At 36.2% G+C, this 20,211-nt stretch overlaps 1 protein-coding gene across 4 annotated transcripts in view; it reads right to left on the minus strand.

The window, feature by feature from the left end:
- Positions 1 to 20,211, minus strand: part of si:dkey-32e23.4 (dynamin-1-like protein) — a 42,889-nt gene that overhangs the window by 12,161 nt on the left and 10,517 nt on the right. For all 4 annotated transcript variants that reach the window (XM_058783959.1, XM_058783960.1, XM_058783958.1 and 1 more), the window contains 4 exons: positions 14,227 to 14,389; positions 14,015 to 14,135; positions 3,494 to 3,832; positions 645 to 765 (listed from right to left, as the gene is read on the minus strand). In XM_058783959.1, coding sequence (XP_058639942.1) covers positions 645 to 765; positions 3,494 to 3,832; positions 14,015 to 14,135; positions 14,227 to 14,389 — 744 coding nt within the window. The remainder of the gene's footprint in view (positions 1 to 644; positions 766 to 3,493; positions 3,833 to 14,014; positions 14,136 to 14,226; positions 14,390 to 20,211) is intronic.

Genomic DNA, 20,211 nt, shown 5'->3' on the forward strand with positions numbered 1-20,211 from the left:
TCATCAGAAACGTTTCTTGAGCATCAAATCAGCATATTAGAATGATTTCTGAAGGATCATATGACACTTAAGACTGGAGAAATTATGGAGAAAATTCTGCTTTGCATCACAGGAATAAATTACATTCTACAATATGTACAAATGCAAAACAGCCATTTTAAATTGCTATATTTTACAATATTACAGTTTTTACTGTATTTTTGATCAAATAAGTGATCATAAAAGACTTCACTCTAAAACATTACAAATATCTTTTGAACATCACCAAAATTTTGACCAGTAGTGTAGTTATACACTTTCAATGACTTTTAAAGATTTTATTTATTTTAAAAATGTTTAATTTTTGGAGGCCTGGAATTTTTATTTCTTTTTTTAATTCAGCATCTATTTGCATTTGTTTCAAAAAGTCATCAGGATGAGGACATGAATATTATGCATTGTACCATAACACTGTGTCTCGGAAAAACCTTTTAGAAAATAATTGTCACTAGTCATGCAGTTCAGTTTGGTGATGCAGAAACTACACACTTTACTCCGAAGAAATTGCGAAAAGGAAGTTGAGTAGATCCACAAAGGTTTTCAATAAGTAATGTATATGCTTATCTGTACACACACATGCATGCATAAACATGTAAATATCATACCGTAGCGTTTCGAATAGCTGTGAGAATGTCTAGCTCAGTGAGCCCTCCAAGTGGGTCAATAGACTGCAGGGTTCTTCCAAACGTCTCGTGGAATATATAACAGATACGAGCTCCTCCACACCTGCAATTAACAAATTCACACACAATCCATGAAAATTAAAAATCATGCAGCTCTTTTGGGATTCACAGGCACGTTGGCACACAGGCCTGGAGTCAGACCCAACCGTCCAGCCAGAAAACATCAATACGAGGCACTTAATTAATCGATAGCTGGTGTGGACTTAGCCAGATATGAGAGATGAACAGCATTTCATCCAACAGTGAACAGGGTGTAAATAAGGAGCTGGACAGACTGGCGGATTATCTGCCTGTCAGATTCAGCCAAGCAGACAAAGTAAACATGGTGTGCTTGATATCTGTCATGAGTTTCAGTGCGAAAATGACAGACTGAGACACTGCCGAAGTCAGAAAAAAAGATTTAGCAGGAATGTAGCCGTGGTAATGACAGTATGTCAAACTCAATAGCATGGTGGAAGAAGGCAACCTTTAGTAAGTGGCTCCACAAATAACAGTTATGAGCCGTTCTTTGACTGTCTGATGATTATTGCGCTCATAAATGGCAAGAGCTTTCTCAGATCACAAGATCAAGCCTAACTTGCTGGCTTTACTAAACTTTCCGATGGGTTTCCTGTTTTTCAGTCCCCAAGTTCACCCAAATATGTCAATTCTGCTATTGTTTACTCATCCTCCACTTGTTCCAAACCTGTATGAGTTTTTTATTTTGCTGAACACAAAAGAAAGATTTTTTGAAGAATGTTGGTAACCAAACAGTTGACGGCAGCCATTGAGTTCCATAGTATAGAAAAATTACAATGTAAATCAATGGCTACCATCAACTGTTTGGTGGAGGGTGAGTAAAAGATGACAATTGTAATTTTGGGGTCAAAGTCCTCTTAAAATGATAATTAAGACTAATTAAGTGCTATACTATTAATATTTTTTATGCCCTTAAATTTGATAAAAACTGAATTTAAGACATTCCTGCATGAACCCTGAAAAATGACGAGGTTCAAACATTTTTTAAACATTGGAACATGGATGAATTGTTCACAATAAGATCTAAAAAATCCATTTAGAAAATAGATAGGGTAAATTTTAAGTTCATGCCAACTTTAAAACTTCCAGGTATGAAGTGCCTACTTCCTTCATTTAGTTTTTCTGCTGTGGGAAGCAACAGAAAAATGGGCAAAAATAATTTGTGGCTGCTTATAACCACCTGAAAAAATAAATGAAGAAAATAAAATGAAGAAATAAAATAAAATAATAAAAAATAAAATAAAATAAAATATGGCCTTAATGGCTTAATTTCAAGATTGATGTTATACACAGCTGTAAAAAAAATGTTAGGAGGCATCCACAAATAAATAAATAAATAAAATAAAATAATAATTACACTTTGCTCTTACCAGATTATGGTCTTAGTCTGTTGGACTGTACTTTAGACTTTACACACACACACACTTCCATTTTAACAGCAATAGCTTTCTGTATCAATTCTTCTGCTTGTTGGAAGGACCTCTAAAAACTGATCCCTGAGATATGGACAATACAAACTCAGCGTATCAACATACAGGCATCTGTTTCCACACCCCACTGAACGAAGATGAGGGAAAGCTTCTCTCTCACCTGTCCTTCCTTCACATTGCTTCCTTCTCCTCTTTCCATTCCCTCAGTTCACTCAAATGTGGTTATATACAAAATACAATGTTCTACATGAACGCAAGTAATTTTCATGTCATGTTTTGGTATCAATTAAAATGTCTCAGTGCCAGTGTACCACTGGTGCATTGGTCTCATTCCCTCAGAAAAGCCCTGTAGTATTTACAGAATTAAACACTGGGTCAAAGTTAGTTTTAAGGCTTTATATATGGTCAGACAGGTACATGTGTCATTATATTGTTAACATTTTACCACAATCAAGCTTAAACCGAGTTATGAGGTATATATGTATATAGGCACTTATGGGTTTTCCTGTCGTTAGATACACTTGGCCAAAAATATCTTATAAAAGGTGAAGTGCTCTGCTATAGACAGTATTGGTTATGACTAGACAGCAAATGCTAGTCTTCTCTGCTCCTTAAATACAAAAAAACATTAGCCTTTAAAGACAGTGTTTCTTGAGTAAAGAAAAAGCTGTACTTTCAGATGTCCAAGATGCTGCTGTAATGAACGTGGCATCTGAGGACTACTTCACTATTTTTTGTTCCCTGTCATTGCTTTATTTGACGTTTGATTTGTCACGTGTTCCCTCTTATGTCAGCTTGAGCGCTTGAGTTCTGACCATGTAAGTTTGCGATGCTGTTTGCGGATGTTTATTTGAAAAGGAAATATCAAATTGTTGAACTATGTATGAAACTTGCAACCATAGCTGGCTAACGATGCTTTTGGGAAATGAACCCCTTAATGATTCAAAAATATTGTTTATGGCAGTAAATATTTGCTCTTAAAAAGACAGTTCACCTAAAAAAAAGAACATTCTGTCACTGTGTTTACTCGCCTCAGGTTGTTCCAAACTTGTATGAGTTTCTTTCTTCTACTGAACACATAAGATATTTTAGTAACCGAACAGTTGACGGTAGCCATTGACTTCCATAGCATGGAAAAAAATACTATGGAAGTCAATGGCTACCGTCAACTGTTTGGGCGATTAAATGATGACAGAATTTTCATTTTGGGTGAACTATCACTTTAACGTAGAAAGAGCTTTAGAGGCAATACAAAAAACAACTGGTTTAAAGGAACTTGTATTGCAGAAAAACATCCTAAAGCATTGTGGTGCAGGTACTCACAATTCAGAGGTCTGGATGTGTCTGGCAGTGCCTTCGATGGTGTTGCAGTAGTCGGAGGCGAACTTAGTGACGATCTGCAGCAAGGTGGCGCTGTGGTCTTCTACAGGCTGGCCGTAGCTGTTGAGTCGGGACTGGTACTGGGCGGAGAGCACCGTGACTCGAGTCTTGAGCTCCGGGAGACAGTCTCTGATGTGATGCATGAGCAGTCGGCTCAGGGTGCGAGCTAGGTAGCGCGAGCCGCAGCGGGAGGCTAATGACGGGTAATATCGCTGCAGGAACACCTGCTCGTCTTTGCAGGAGTCGGCGAGACTCTTTTGGGTGTTCAAGTCATGTTGGCTCCTGGTGAAGTAAAAAACAAAAAACAAAAAAGATTATAGGACTGGACAGAGAAAAGTGGATCGAAGCCTGAAAAATTATAAAGGAAGTAGGAAGGCACCAGAGCGCATTCAAATTCACTCTTTGCTCAACATCCTGTCTGATAAGATGCTTTCATCATGTAGGTTTTAGGCAGTATCTATTGCTACTTATAATATCCCATAATCCTCTGTGGGTGATTCAGTGGTAGGGCACAAACATAAAAACTGCATCTATTTACTTGGTTATCTCTAAAACTCATTTGAATTTGTTCTAGATCATTAAACATGATGTTATGCAGCCTTGGTCTCTTCCTTTCAGGAATCAGGAACCTTTCGAGAAATTATAATAAAAAAAAATGAATGAATAAAACATTCTCAGTGACTGAAATTGTTGACTGAGCAGCAAGGACACTAGCTTGGGTTCGTATGGTTTTTGAAAGTCTCTTATGCTCATTAGGGCTGCATTTATTTCATTAAATTTACAGTAAAATCAGTAATACTGTGAAAAACTATTATAATTTAAAAGAACTGTTTTCTCTCTTAATATATTTTAAATGTTATATACTCCTGTGATGGTAAAGCTGAATTTTCAGCATAATTTCTCCAGTCTTCAATGTCACATGATGCTTCAGAAATCATAATAATATGCTGATTTGCTTCTCAAGAAACATTTCTGATTATTACCAATGTTGAAAACAGTTGTGCTGCTTAATATTTTTGTGCAAACAGTGACTGTCATTTTTTTTCTAATGAATAGAAAGTTCACAGCAAAGTTTCAAATATAAATCTTTTATAACATTTTGAATGTCTTTAAATGTCAATTTTAATGCATCCAAGGATGTGAATGAAAGCATTCAATTATTTAAAAAAAAAAAAACAACATTACTGACCTCAAAGTTTTAAAGGCTGTGTATATGAAAGTTGGTTGAAGGGGTCGAAAACAGCTCATTTTAGAGAGGCTCAGTAAAACAGAAAATCAAGTTGCTATTGATTTCATGATGACTTTAAATATAGAGATTGCTGAAATCATTAGGCACGAATTGTTCTTTGACAAAAGTGTCTACGGCTCTTTCATGATGGTCACAGAGGATTTCTAAATTAATCTGCAGTGCATTCTTAGAGGATAGAGCTAAACTGAAAATTGTTAGTATACTGCCCACTACTGGAAGACACAAGTTTCTACCTTTGCTTCTGTTAACAAAGCCTCAAGTACTGTGCACATGCTAACTAGGAATGAAACACACATTTTTACATTTTCTAAAGAAAACGTGTTGTGAATGGCATTGCTAGGTGGTTGCTAGGGTGTTTCAGTGGGTTTGGTGTATTTGCTTATTGCAGGGTTTCTACACCAAACCCAGACAAGTTCAATGCACAGGATTTTACTAAAATTGCAATGCTAAACTATTACTTTTATGGATTACATTTGTTATACTTTCACACTTGCACTCACTACATACATTTAAAATACTTTAAATTCATAATAATGTCACTCTAGTATAATAATGTCTGTTATATATTTAATGATGAAGATTATCAGGCAGTAACATCACTCATAAAGCCCATATGACAATGTTTCACATTATTTTCAGCATTATATAGTAGTCATCTGTAATCAGTAGGGCAGTCATCTGCAGTGCAGATCCACTCACTGAATCCAAGTGATAACGTGCTTACATGTAAAGAAGAAACCAAAAACACTTTATAACCTGCATATATTCCTTTCTGACACATCAGTTTGTTACTGTAATCGTGGTTTGTTGTTGCATGATCACCAAACAGCACAGTACTGATTTAAAAGATACACACACTCCCTGTATCTGTTGTCGGTTTGAGGTACTCACACTCATTCATTAAATAAAGTTGAAGAAAAACAGTTTTGAAATACGCACTTTGAACTCATTCAGGCACGTTAAAGGAACAGTTCACTCAAAAATAAGTTTGTTTGTTCATCAGAACAGATTTGGAGAAATTTAGCATTACATCACTTGTTCACCAATGCATCGTCTGCAGTGAATGGGTGCCGTCAGAATGAGTCCAAACAGCTGATAAAAACATCACAATAATCCACACCACTCCAAATTCACAATAAAGTCGTTTTTAAACTTCAAACAGCTGCTTCCAGCTAAAATATCAATAATCCACAATAAAGCTTTCTCCAGTGAAAAAGTCCATCTCCTGTTGTCACATCAAATCTGATCTGTGCATATTTCTCTCCTGATTCAAACAAGATGAATTTTTCACTGAAGAAAGCAATATTACGGATGGAGAGAGTTTATTTTAGCTTGGAACCGACGGTTTGAAGTTAAAAACATCTTAATGATGGATTTGTTTCTTACAAACATACAGCTTTTCACTTTATAAAATGTTAATTGATGGACTGGAGACATGTTGATTACTTGTGGATTATTGTGATGTATTTATCAGCGGTTTCATTTTTGGGTGAACTGTTCCTTTAAATAATCACTAAATAATCATTAAACTTTCAGCCTGATCCAAATGCCATGAAAAGCACTCTGCTTTTTTTGAGTGATTAATTTATTTTTTAGAAATTCTCAGTTTTATATTTTAGAAAAAAAAAAAAAAAAAATACAGGCTGGAAATGGAAATTTCTGGAAATTTTTCTCCATATCCAAGAATATCCAGACTTTTTCATACTGCATGGATCCCTGTAACTGGCCCAAGTATTTATGATATTCTGGTCTCTTCATCCACCAGTAAGTCAGATCTCTCTTCAATAACACATGATTTGAGGAATCATTTATGGCCGTTGCGCAAACGCCGCTAGTCTAGATGCATGCTTAAATTTAATATTTAAGGTCATGGATTAGTTTGAACCTCTGACCTCAACTATGAGCAACAATAACACTGATGCTTCCCTTAGCAAACACTACTGATAAATCGGAAATGACTGACCAATATACTGTACCAAACACATCTTTTATTTGTCGCCAGCGCTTGCTTTCCTTAACCACTCACTTAGGAAATCTTCAAGTGCTTTCCTGTTTGACTGCTCGCTGTTGAATCCTCAAAGAGAGCGTAGGTTAAAACCGAAGAGACGATGCCTCGCAGCTACGTTTGATTAACTTAACGAGAGTAGAGAAATGAAAAGTGTCACTGCAGTTCTTCTCCCCAACTAAATTGCCTCGTGTATTTGTACAGGCCCTGAAGGACATGCTAAAGCCAAAGCTGAATAAACCAATGATTTATCTCAAACTCGGCTCTCCGGTAGCTGATAGCGGGAAGACATGGTACCCTTGGGTGCTAGTGCATGAATAGACAGAGCGGGAGAGGAGAGGATAACAGCGTAGGGAATATTACAGACACTGCTGCTTAGGGTTATGATAGAGGAACTCGAAATGTGAGAAAATGACACTGTTAAAATGTTGCAATGCTTTTTCATATGGTTGATTAAGTTTCTACTGCAGTCAAAAGGGCCGCGTGCTGCACTTCTGTAGCACTTTATTTTTCCCCTGAGGTGCACTTAAAATGTTATTCAAGGTTTCATGTGCATGTTGTGATGTAGTTTTACATGGTCATTTTCCACCCTCTCGCTGACCTTTATGCATAAGCAGGCTGTTTTTGCTGCTCTGCCGATAAGACTTCGTATGTAAAGTTCTGTAATGATCTACTCGGCCTCATGAGAAAAAACAGACTCTGCACTTTTGCAAAATGTGAAATATGTTGCTGCAGGTCCAAATTGGGGCAGATTCGAGGTGACATGACCACCCATGTTGCTAAAAGTAGATTTTTTTTATAGGGTGGCCGAAAGGGGCCAGTATAAAATGTTAGGGTGGCACAATTCAAAAAAGTGTTGCATGCCTAAATCTAATGGCAGACAATAATTTTTGGTGTTACCAATAATTCTAGGTGCATATAAAGTTCAGTAGGCTATTACTATACAGAGCAAAATGTAAAAATTCTGTATAGAGCAAAACAGAAAAAAAAGTCGCTCTGCAATTCAACTGCAAGTACCCTCATATTTATTTGGAGTGCAAATTCATTTCAAATGAGAGTAAAAGTAAACAAGAAGCATAGATGTTTAACCCATCACTTCATCAAAACAATTGGTACACTGACTGTTGCAGTAAATGAAGCTCTAAATGTTCTCAGAATTTACAGACCTTTTGCTGAAGAAGGTGGATGTTGACTGCTTTCCTCTTCATTTCGATTATTTATCATAAACCCTACATTTTTGTGGAAATATGCTGTCAGTGCTTAATTTAAATATTTTCTGTTTCTGTTGTCAGACATAAATTAATAAAATACTACTTGTCTGTCTGGGTAACAAAAACTGTTCTACATATGTGACTTTAAGAGCCAAAGATAATGCATTAAATGTTGCCCAAATCTGCAATAATTTACATATCAACTCATGGAGTAACAGGGCTCTACACTTACTTTTCTTTTTACGAGTACGGTCAAAAATTCAGGAGCACCTTCTAATCAATAATTAAAAATCCCATTACGAGGTGATATTTGACTCCTTAAAGTGATTTACAGGGAATTTTGTTTTACCTTTGTAATGGCATTTTCTAACTTTATTAAAAGTATGTCATCTTCAAAAATGTATAAGCTTTTTAACATTTCTAATTAAAACAACAGAATAAAAAGTAGAATAACAATAAGTTATCAATCAAATGCAATCAGTATTTAAGGAATAAATTTGTACTACAGAGGTGGCACAGAAGACCACACAAGTGGCTTGTAGGTGTATTTTCAAATGTTTAATGAAGCTGAGAGTGCAATTAAATTCATAAATTCATGTTGAGGTTAATGTTTTAAATATAAAATTTTGAATATAGAAATATTAAATTATTTAAATAACAGGAAATACACTTTAAAAATTAAACTAAAACTGCCAGCAGGTGGCGGCATGTCACTGATTTTATCACTGAATCATTCATTTATTTGATTCGTTTGAACTGCTGATTCATTCAGGAACGAAGTACATGACTGTCTTTATTGACACTAGATTCGTTTAAAAACGCAGCTCATGCATAAACAAAACACAGCTGTGTTTGAATGGAGATGCGCAGCGGCTCAGCTGTTACTTTGTCGGAAACTATTTTCGTTGACCAAATAGAGCAAAATAAGGTCATTAAAAGCTGTCACTCATCTTAGTTTGCGATCTCACAAAACTCTATTATAATCAGCTCCTTACACTGTACAGTGAATCTCTAATTTATAGCCTGTCTTCGCGTTGTTTGTTATAATGAGTGGATAGGTCTGTAAGTGATAGGCTACATTACTCAACGCAGCCAAACACGTTGTGAGTACGTTAGAAACCTTTGAAGCTCCTTCAGCGCAAACTCAAATATGCTGATTGGGTCAGTCGCACGTTTCTCCTAAATATTTTTTTTTCATAGTCGCACGCAGTAGCCTATAGTTTCAGCCTCAAATGCAACTGAAATGGTCGCACTGTAGAGCCCAGAGTAATATTAATCTAATAAAAACTTAGATCAGTTCGTAATTAATGCCTTAGTGACGCCTAATCAATAGCCAAACAGTATTGTATTATGTGAGTTTGAGAGAATAAACTAAGTTTTATATAACATACGAAAACTAAGTTTTACTTGCAAGTTTCTCCCGCGTTGATTGCATCTCTCAAACTTGAACAGACCACGTGCTGCAGTATGCTTCAATAGTGCTGCTGTGTGAGTGCGCGAAGTCTCTCGCCGCAACGCAGGTAAAGAGGGGGAGGGGTTGAGAGCGAATTCTACGGTACACATAATACAAGTTTATTATATTTATTTTTAATGTAGTGTTTCGTCAATGTCCATGTTAATTTATGTAAAAAAAAATATTATTCTAAAAAAAAACTCCACTCTTTCTGTTTGGAGGCACCACTGTAGAGGCGACCACGATTTATGCACAGAAAACAACAAAAACCCAGTACAGTCAAATTTCAGAGGTGTTTCTTTTTTAATTGGGATCTTTTTTTAAGTACATTTTAAGCAAGGACACATTCAATTGTTTAAAAGCGACAGAAAAAAATGACATTGTTACAGACAACTTTTAAATTATCAATTTGAAATAAATGCTGTTCTTTTTATTACTTATACAGCGGTAGCCAAAATGATTAGAACACTAGTATTTTCAGCAGCTAAAAATGGTTTTAAGTCAGTTATTTCTATCTTTTGCTGTAGTGTGTCAGTAGGAAATATCGGTTTACATTTCCAAACATTCATTTTTGCCATTAACTGCAATGATCCAGTGAGATTTTTGTTTGCACAAGGAGTCTGACAACAGCCAGTGCTCCACACAGAGATCTGATCTTGAGGATATTTAATTCACAGTTTAAAAGTAGGTTACACGTACATGATATACGTATGTAGTTCTCCATATGCTCTTTTACAGCATTAACATTACAATTTATTGACAATAGATAATTAATATGAAAATATGCTGAAAACTGAAAATTGGGTGCTGAAACACATTTATAAAAAATTATATTTTCAACTGAAAAGTAAATATGCATATAATGTAGGTATTTTAATACATGTTAAATACTTATTTTGTAGATAAATGAATACATCAAATTAAACTTCCTAACACCTCCCGAAAGTTGTCAAGTGACGAATCTGCATTTTGGTGAATAATAGCAACGGAACAAAACCCGTTTTTTACATTTTAGAATATAATTAATAATAATCTATTTTATTATAAATATAATTAATAATCTATTTTCAGGAAGATTTATGAAGTGTTACAAGTAGGGCCCTATGAAATCCGTTTTATTTTTTCCCACATTGTGTTTTATTTTTTTTCCAAATTCCGTTTTCATTTTTCTGGATCCCATTTCTTTCCATTTAAATTTTTTTGGACTCTTTTTTTAATAGTTAAATTACATTTTATTAATCAAAAAGCAAGTCAAATTAATTAAAATTATGAAACTTATACAATTTAACATAAATTTATTAAAAGTTTAACAATGTTTAGGGAATCAGGGTATCTTCCGTTCTTTCTTTTTTTAAATTTAATATTAAAAACTGAAAAATAAGAAAACAGTTCCTTTTTTTGTTTTTAAATTTTTCAAAAAAACCCCCAAAAAAACAAGAATTATGCTTGATTTTCCGTTTTTACATTCAGGGCTAGAAAATGAATAAACGACTTGAATTTTTGATCTCTGCATGTGGGCGGGAATAAAACGCCCCTTTCTGCTGATTGGTCAACCAAACATTAAACAGTCATTAGTTCTTCCGCGGTTCCGCGCAACAGAAAACAGTCCTGCTGCTGCTACAGTTGTATGCATTCTTAACGCGTTTATTGCAACTATATTTAATCACTTTCTCATCAAACAACCAGACTAACACATGGCTAGTGAATAGCCCGTACCGGGGGAGAGCCTATAGACAGGGCTTACTTGTAGGAATAAATTCGGCAACCTGCGCGAGAAATACAAGTTATTATTTTCTCGTTGCCTAAATATTAATTTATTCACATCTGCACCCACAGCTACCCCCTAGCCTACATCTTTATTGAGCTGACATATCAAAGTCTGTGTGGCAAAGCCACGCAAACATAGAGAATTATATAGATCAGACAGCGCAGAGCCAAAGCATTTTGCACTGTAGTGGAGTGCAGACCACTATCGATTTAGGTGTAAATAAGCAACAGTCATAGCTTTTGTTTTAAACAATATGCTGAGTTTATTTCAATAATGTTCAGTATTAATTGATGTCTCACAAAATGGTGTTTTATTTTTCTGCCAAATAAACATCTTAAATAAAGACACAGAACCGCTTTGCAACTGACTCCCGCAGCGTAACACACAGAATGGTGTTTCGTTCCTAAATAAATATGACTCTTTGAACGCATTGGCTGCGGGGAGCACAGGAGGGAACTCGGACATCTTTAGGTTTCAGCGCCATAGAGAAACATGGGAAGATCCGAAGCTCGCATCGGTTTTATGGGGTTTATGCTTAAAAAATGGAAAAACAATGTGCATGGGGTACTTGTAACACTGATTCCAGGTATCCTGAGAGGATGGGCGATATCATTTATTTTGTAACATTTCCTGAATCCAAACAAAACAGAGCAAAATGTCCCTAAGTATTCACCCCAATACAAATGAAGACAAAAACGTTCATTTTCTGGTTGTCAAACACTCATTAAGTTACAGTTTTCATCTGCTCAAGCAGAACGTTAATGTTATCTTGTGCTTTAGCAAGGTATCTCTGGCTAAAACTAGCTAACGTTAAAGTTAGTGAGTCCATGCTAATGTACAAACCTAAATAGCGGACTGTTCTCGCGTCTTGTACAGTGTAGGTCAAAAACACATAAACGAAGGTCTACAATTCAGTGCCTCTCCATATTAAACTGGTTAAATGTACATTAATTTAATCGTACCCTGCGATACATGAACAGTGTTGATCCGCGATCGTGATGACCGACCGTAATATGAGACTTATCCCGCTTGCATTGTGATCTGTAAACCCTCCTTCGAGTTACCCACCATATTTATTTTTAAATATTTTATAAATCCCTCCATGGAATATTTAATTCCCATTTGGTGGCCTTCTGTGTCCAAAATTGTGCAAAAACATCGTGGGACAAGGTTTTCACACAGCAGCTGTCATTGTAAGAGAGTGAGCAACTCCGTTTGTTTGTCCGAGGGAGCAACAGTAACTAAGGGGGGCGGGGCTTACTGATAGGTCAATTGTGGCGTGTAAAAGCATTTAATGCCTTCTGGGCAACATTAACCCATAAATACATCTGTGCAAAGATGGCTTTGGTTGATACTGATTTATTTGGTAACAGCCTATAGTGTCATATCTAAAATAACTGAATTGAAAAATTTTACATTAAAGATGAAAAAAAAAAAAAACTATGTAAAAGTAAAAAAAAAAAATCGACTGCCTCTTTAGCAATACAAAACTACTACTAATAATTGTCTAGTAATTACTAATAAAACGAATAATTATCATATTGCAAAAAAAAATATATATATATTCTTGCTTTACTGTTCAAAGTGTTATTAAACGCAATAAGTATGCGTTAAGAATGCATACAGCTGTAGCAGCAGCAGGACTGTTTTCTGCTGCGCGGAACTGCAGAAGAACTAATGACGGCACGGTTTAATGTTTGGTTGACCAATCAGCAGAAAGGGGCGATTTATTCCCGCCCACATGCAGAGATCAAAAATTCAAGTAGTTTATTCATTTTCTAGCTCTGAATGTAAAAGTTCAGGGCTGAAGTTTTTTAGAAAAATTGAAAAACAAAAAAAGGAACCGTTTTCTTATTTTTCTATTTTTAATATTAAATTAAAAAACGAATGAACAGAAGATACCCTAATTTTAGGGCCCTATGAAATGTTTTTTACGATTTTCTCACCTTCTGTTTTATTGTTACCAAACTCTGTTTAAGCATGTCTAATTATTTGAATGCATAGAAACAACTTAATTTATTAAAATTTCTTTTTATAATAGCCAAATGAAAATTAAACAAATTATTTTCTGGCAAACAAAGTTACTATTAAAATTAAAGCATGAAAGAAATATTGTGTGATTATTGCTTAATAAAATAAAGATTTACTAATTTTAGTAACAGTAGTAGTAGTACGTACATTCTACTAAACAATAGTAATGTCTTCAAGTTAAACCAAACTTTTATTTTGACGGGTTGCCGTGAATACCTTTACATTTCTGTGTGTATATGATATGATGATAGTTTCTCTCAAAAGAAAAGGTCAAATGCTCATGAAGAAACTCTCAGAGCAGTTCTGGAGATGTTGTTCATGTATTTATGTCCTCATTTAATGAGACGACAGACGCTGAAATCACCGCGAGCCATCACACACGCTTTAGTGTGTATTTATTCACGCAGACACATGCAGAACATGAACGATTCAAATAGTCTTTTTGCTGCTTAACATTTACAGATAGTAGTCCATATCGCGATTTGATTTATTACCTATTTTTGATTAATTTATCAAAACTCTGTGACATTCCGCGTTATACAGTAAATTCCATTTTTATGACTGGATTCCGCGATTCTGTCTGCGTTTTCCGTATCGTGGAAATCATAGGGCCCTATACAAGGGAAGACTATCAGTGAATAACAACCATCAGTCTGTTGCTTTGGAGATTGAGTTTTCGATCTAAAATTGTATTTTAAAAATTACATTTAAAATCCAGATAGAGTAAGTGGTAATAGGGTAACTGACCTGTTAACCACACCGATAATGCCCAGTCTGACGGGTATGATCCGGCCCAGCAGCACCTCCAGAGCATCCGTCCCCGCGTCCATCAAATCCAGCTTACTCACCACCAGCAGCGTCCTGCGACCTGAGCGCACACAGCCAATGAATACACTCCCTTACCACAGTGCTGCTCAATGTGTAATGACAACATCTGGAATTTCCTGCATGTCGCTCACCATCTGGGTCCACCTCTCGTGCCAGTTTTAGGGCATCCGATGTGGCGAGGTCAGAGTTTGCAGGAGAGACACACAGGATGAGGGAGTTGGGGTTGGAGATGTAGGACAAAATCATATCTTGGACTTGAGTCTCGATATCTTCAGGCTGGTCACCAACAGGGACCTACTCAAAACAGATCACATCAGGTGACAAAGAAAGAGTGGGTAAATGAAGCAATTAGGGCTGCAACTAACATAATCGATTAATCTGACGATTATTTCTTTAAATAATCTGATATTAAAAAAAATCCAAATAATATGACAAAATCCTAGTATGTAATAAAAAATTATTTTAACCCATTATTAAAAATGTATTTCCACATCCTGCCCAATGTTCTCTTCCAAACAATGTGCAATTTGAAGGCTCTGAAAACAAATATAGTGAATGCATCTATGTAGGCTATGCTATACATTATATGCAAATAAAGTGACACTTTTATTTCCGTTTTTCATAAGGCTAGACCTGAAAAAAAAAACTACATTTTTAAACCTACATTTAATGTCTAACAAGAAATATTTGGTAACACTTTACAATAAGGCTCATTAGTTAACATGAACTAAGAATGAAACAATCTAATTTCAGCATTTGCTAATGCATTATCAAGTTGTGTTTGTTAACATTAGTTAATGCACTATGAACTAACATGAACTAACAATGAACAACTATTTTTATTAACTAACATTAACAAAGATGAATAAATACTGTGATAAATGTATTGATCATTGTTTTTTCATGTTAGTTAATACATTAATGTTAACAAATGACACCTTATTGTAAAGTGTTACCAAATATTTTAACAAAATGTATTAAAGGTGCACTAAGCAATTTTTGAAAAACGCTTTTGACCAGTGTTGGACCGAGTCCCAAAACACACTTGTAGCCAATCAGCAGTAAGGGGCATGTCTTTTAATGATAGAGAGAAGAGAGCATTCAATTTGATATTAGAAGATCAACTACAGATTGAGAGAATTGGAAGATAAAAATAAAAAAAATAAATAAAAAAAAAAGAGGAAAATATCGGAGGAACAAAACATTAAAAAGAAGGGTTATGACCAGGCAAGAGGTAGGACCTGCGTAAATATCGGAGCAGCTTTCCAGCGGTGGAGAGAAACTCAAGGAGCAGGAAGGGCTCGAATCGGACGCCGAGGTTGCGTTGTTATTTCTTCTTGATAGGTGAGTAACGTTGATTTTGCATTGTTTCACACAACTTATCTGTGTTGGCTTTTGTTTGAATATGCTTGTGTGTCATCTTCGCTTGTTTCCGCGATCGTCGTTATGCCAGGGTTGTGTGTGTACGTGTGGGGCGGAGATATCAAAATAAGGGCGAGGTTCTGTTGGGGTTTGGGCGTGTTTGTTTTGGTGCTTTTAAATATCTACGACGGTGTTTTAGTGCCACGTTGAAAAATGTGAAAAAAATCTAAGATTATGAGAATAAAGTCGAAATACTACAAGAATAAAGTCGAAATATTATATATATCGAAATTAAAAGCCTTTTGCGCATGCAAATGGCCCGGATTGGGAGCCCCGGGAGATATTCCAATCTCAGCTTTCAAAATTTGTCAGTTTTATAGCGAAATACAAAGAATATGTACATATATTACAATAATGTGTTTTTCATGCTCTTTAATGTGGTGTGACAGATCGCTGTATTTGCTTCAGTTTAAGCCATTATTTTCACTATAAATAAGGCTATAGGCCCTACTTTTTTTTTTATGCCTTCTGATGTTCCTTCACTTTTATATCTTGCTATAAACTTGAAATAAAGAGGAAAAACACATTCATAATTTGTATTTCGTGAAAAAACACACATAAAACAGACAGATTTGAAAACTGAGCTGTGTTATATTAAAAGCAACAAAGCACAAAATTATTGCGATTACTGGGTGGCTGGCGCACTACAAATAATGCATGGAAAACGTTAAATATTATGTCCAATCATTTACTGTATTATAGCCTACCATAAATAAAACAGCTTGTGAATAGTCACTTAACGTTATACAGCCTACCTCAGAAAAGACAACAATATAACTTATGTTAACGAGCTGGAGTCCACTTCAATCTTTAGAACGTTTTTATTGCTGTTTGTGAGGAATAAAAGTTTGGATGCCACAGACGTTTTTGCGGAGTAGGTGGTGGAATTTTCACAAAGAATTTAAGGCTATAATTTAATGAATTGATTCACATAAATACAGCAATCTGTCACGCCACATTAAAGATTATTGTAAGACACATAGTTTGTTTCGCTAGAAACTGATTTTGAAAGCTGAGACTTTGTTTTAAATTAAAAGTAGGCAACCAAAACACAAAGCTTATTGCTATTGGGGGGCTGGCGCACTACTACAATGGAAGACATGAAATATTTCATACTGTCCCCGCGAGTATGACACATGGTATGATTTTTACTAATAATCTCACATATATTTGTAGTGTATTAAAAAAGGGTTAAATAAGAGAGCTACAGTGCCCCCAAAAGAATGTCAATTGGGTGTGTGAGCTGATGTTAAGATAAAAAATTGTCCCTGTTCAGTCTGTTAATAAATATCATATTCTTGATATTAAGCCGTTTCCGCAAGTCCTTAAAATTGACTCTTCCTCATCCCAGTAAGATGATGCGGCCGCTTGGACGCAACAATATTCAAATCAATTCCAGTGACCTGGCAACTTCTCCCAGTGCTCTCAATCCGGGCCATTTGCAAGCGCAATATAGGCTATACTCAGTGGTTGAATTGTAAAAAAATGTGGGGGGGGTGCTCAGTTGGGGTTCGCTAATTTTACACAATGATTACAAAATTTGTCTTATTTTTAAAAAGGTTTTTATTTAATGAAAAATTAGCCTTATTAAACAAACTATTATTTATACGTTTTTTTTTCCTTCTGGGGCCTAAAATGGAGGAATTGTCAAGAGAGTGAGAGAAGGCCGGTCACTTACTGTCAAGCAGTTTCAGATACTGCTGGGTCTGATGGCAGCTGCGTCCAACGTGACACCTTTTAGCCTGCTGTACATGAAACCCCTACAGTGGTGGCTCAAGACCAAGGGGTTTTCCCCCGAGGGGAAATCCGCTTTGCATGATCAAGGTCACGCGGTGAGGCTTTCGTGCCTTAGACATGTGGGGGCAACCCGGTGTCGGGAACTCCTTGTCGTCGTGTAATACTAACGACGGATTCGTCCCTCACCGGTTGGGGAGCGGTCATGAGTGGCCGTCCAGCCCACAGTCTGTGGAGCGGCCATCATCTCATGTGGCACAACAACTGCCTGGAGATGCTGGCCGTGTTTCTAGCACTGAAACACTTCCTCCCGGGCCTAAGAGGCCACCATGTGCACCGACAACACAGCGGTGGTCTCTTACATCAACCACCAAGGAGGTCTGCGTTCATGCCCCCTTTATAGGCAGGTGGACCAGATCCTTGTGTGGGCCCAAGGGAAACTCCTCTCACTGATTTCTCCCCTTGACGGCTCTCCATGAGAGATTCCCATCAGGAGGGATCTCCTCTCACAGGCGGGGGGCACTATCGTCCACCCTTGCCTGGAGGTGTGGCCCCTGAGGGGGCACAGCTCATAGCTTCCGGTCTCTCAACCGAGGTTGTTGAGACCATCCTCCAGTCCAGAGCTCCCTCTACGAGGAAACTTTATGCTTTGAAGTGGAAACTTTTCACTTCTTGGTGTGGCAACCTCCAGCTTGACCCAGTCAACTGCCCAGTTGGTCCAGTTCTGGAGTTCTTGCAGGCCAGGTTGTCCGTAGGGTTAACTCACTCTTCCTTGAAGGTTTATGTGGCGGCCATAGTGGCTTTCCACACCCCTCTTGGTGGCCAGTCTGTGGGTAAACACCCTCTGATTTCATGTTTCCTCTGCGACACTCGTAACCTGGGACATTTTTCTTCAAATGTGACGTGAATGTGTTTTTTGTTTTGGATTAATATACATAGGGCGAAATCTATAAAGATATTTATATTTTTCAATTATATTTTCAAAACAAAATGGCCAAAAAATATATTGGTAGAAAATATAGTTACATAAATATATTTTGAAACATATTTTAGCAAATATATATATTTGGACCATTTTTGTATATTTTCAAATTAAAAAATATAGTTGAGAATATATATTATTTGCTGTATTGGGTGCTCTGTCTGTTTGAAACATACACTGACATTCATTCAGCGAAGTCTGTGAAGTTTACAGAGATTTGCTTGCTTTCAGGTCTAGCCTTTATGCAAAATGGAAATAATAGCATGACTTTTTAACATTTACAGATAAGGATACAACTGTGAAATGTAAGTTATGCACTGAGGAAAACACATCTCAAATGCTTTAAATAGCACACATATCTGTCAAGTATGCTATAATGCATTCTTACGTACAGGACTACTTGGGTCATGCACTTTTACAGCAGCAGCTCTCTCTGTGTCCTGTTCTATATGTCATATGCATTTTGTCCACAGAAATATGTACTTCTCTAAACTGACATGATCAGCAGATGGGCACATGCAATTAATTGAAAAGAAATTGTTCTAAATTGTTTTCATTACCGATAAAAATTGACTTTGGTGCCCTGGGGTTGCTAACTTTTGGAATATGGTTCAAGAACATTTGTCCGCTATATTAAATGTTTCGGTCCCTTTGTCCCCATCTGTTTTTAGTTTAAACGATCTCTCTGGTATTCAGCTTAACAAAACTCAGAAACGAGTGTTTCTAGCTGGCTTGACAGCTGCCAAGAAATTAGTAGCAACAAGATGGAAACCACCACATTCTCTTAATAAGCAATATTGGGTTCTCACATTTATAGATGTGGTATATCTAGAGTTGTCCACTGCACGCATTCACGGTGCAAGAGAGGATACCATTAGACTCTGGGCTCAGACTTTGGAGAAGCTCAAAGGTCTACTGATCTGAATTAAGGAGATTCCTCCATCTCCCTCACTCTCACACACTCTGGTCTTATGGCTTTTTATTTATTTATTTATATATATATATATATATATATATATATATATATATATATATATTTTTTTTGGTTCTTGTCTTTATATTTCATTATTATTTTTATACATGTACAGTTGTATTTACAGTTCCTCGTTTTGGTTATAATTGCCTCTTTTTTAACTGCTATTGACTTCTTTCAGCACTGTTGTACTGGTTTGAATGTTTAGGTTTTTGTATGGATATCTTTCTTTGACACAATCTGTAGTATGTGTATACTCTTGCATAAAATTCTGAAGCATACTATGTCTCACATATTTGTTTTTCTGTATGTTAAAAGATGTCAAAACAACAACAACAACAAAAATTGACTTTAGTGATTTGTTGTTGCAACCCTAGAAGCTTTGCTAAAAACACATTGTTTGTTGTTCAGAGAATTTTAGTGTGTAAAATCCTGTCATTTCAATAGGAATCCATGCGATCAAGAATTTTGCATGAGGTCCCAACACAGATTTCACAACAGGTTTAAGTTCCTCACATGAATTCACCGTTGAGCAATAGAAAGCTCTCTGCTAGGATATATTTGAAATAATTGGCCGGTCTCCACATTATAAAGCGTTTGATATAAGTTAGGAGTGGATCCTGTGTGTCTCAGCACTAATTTTAATTTAATTTCAGTTAGAAAGTCTAGACACTGGATTTGACTAGTGAAGTCTGTCAAGATACAGTGCTCAAAATCTTGAAAAGATATTTTAGATAGACTTAGTTGAATGTAAATCAGTCAGGCTTAACCACACTATCAATGTCTGATTTCAGATTTAATTGTCTCTAAACATCATGTAAAAACTGTGGTTGGTCATTTTAATCAGTTAGATGCTCTTCCTGTCTATAAGTGGCAGTTTTTTGATCATAATAAGCTGGAATGTGGACCAGACTTTACGCCACTACAGGGCTCGCAAAATTTCAAAATCTCTGGTAGCCCTTCGGGCAGGTACTCTTCAGATTTTGGTAGCCCGAAAATTCATTT

Source organism: Onychostoma macrolepis, chromosome 08 (assembly GCF_012432095.1).
Source record: "Onychostoma macrolepis isolate SWU-2019 chromosome 08, ASM1243209v1, whole genome shotgun sequence".
In the NCBI taxonomy this organism is placed as follows: Eukaryota; Metazoa; Chordata; class Actinopteri; order Cypriniformes; family Cyprinidae; genus Onychostoma; species Onychostoma macrolepis.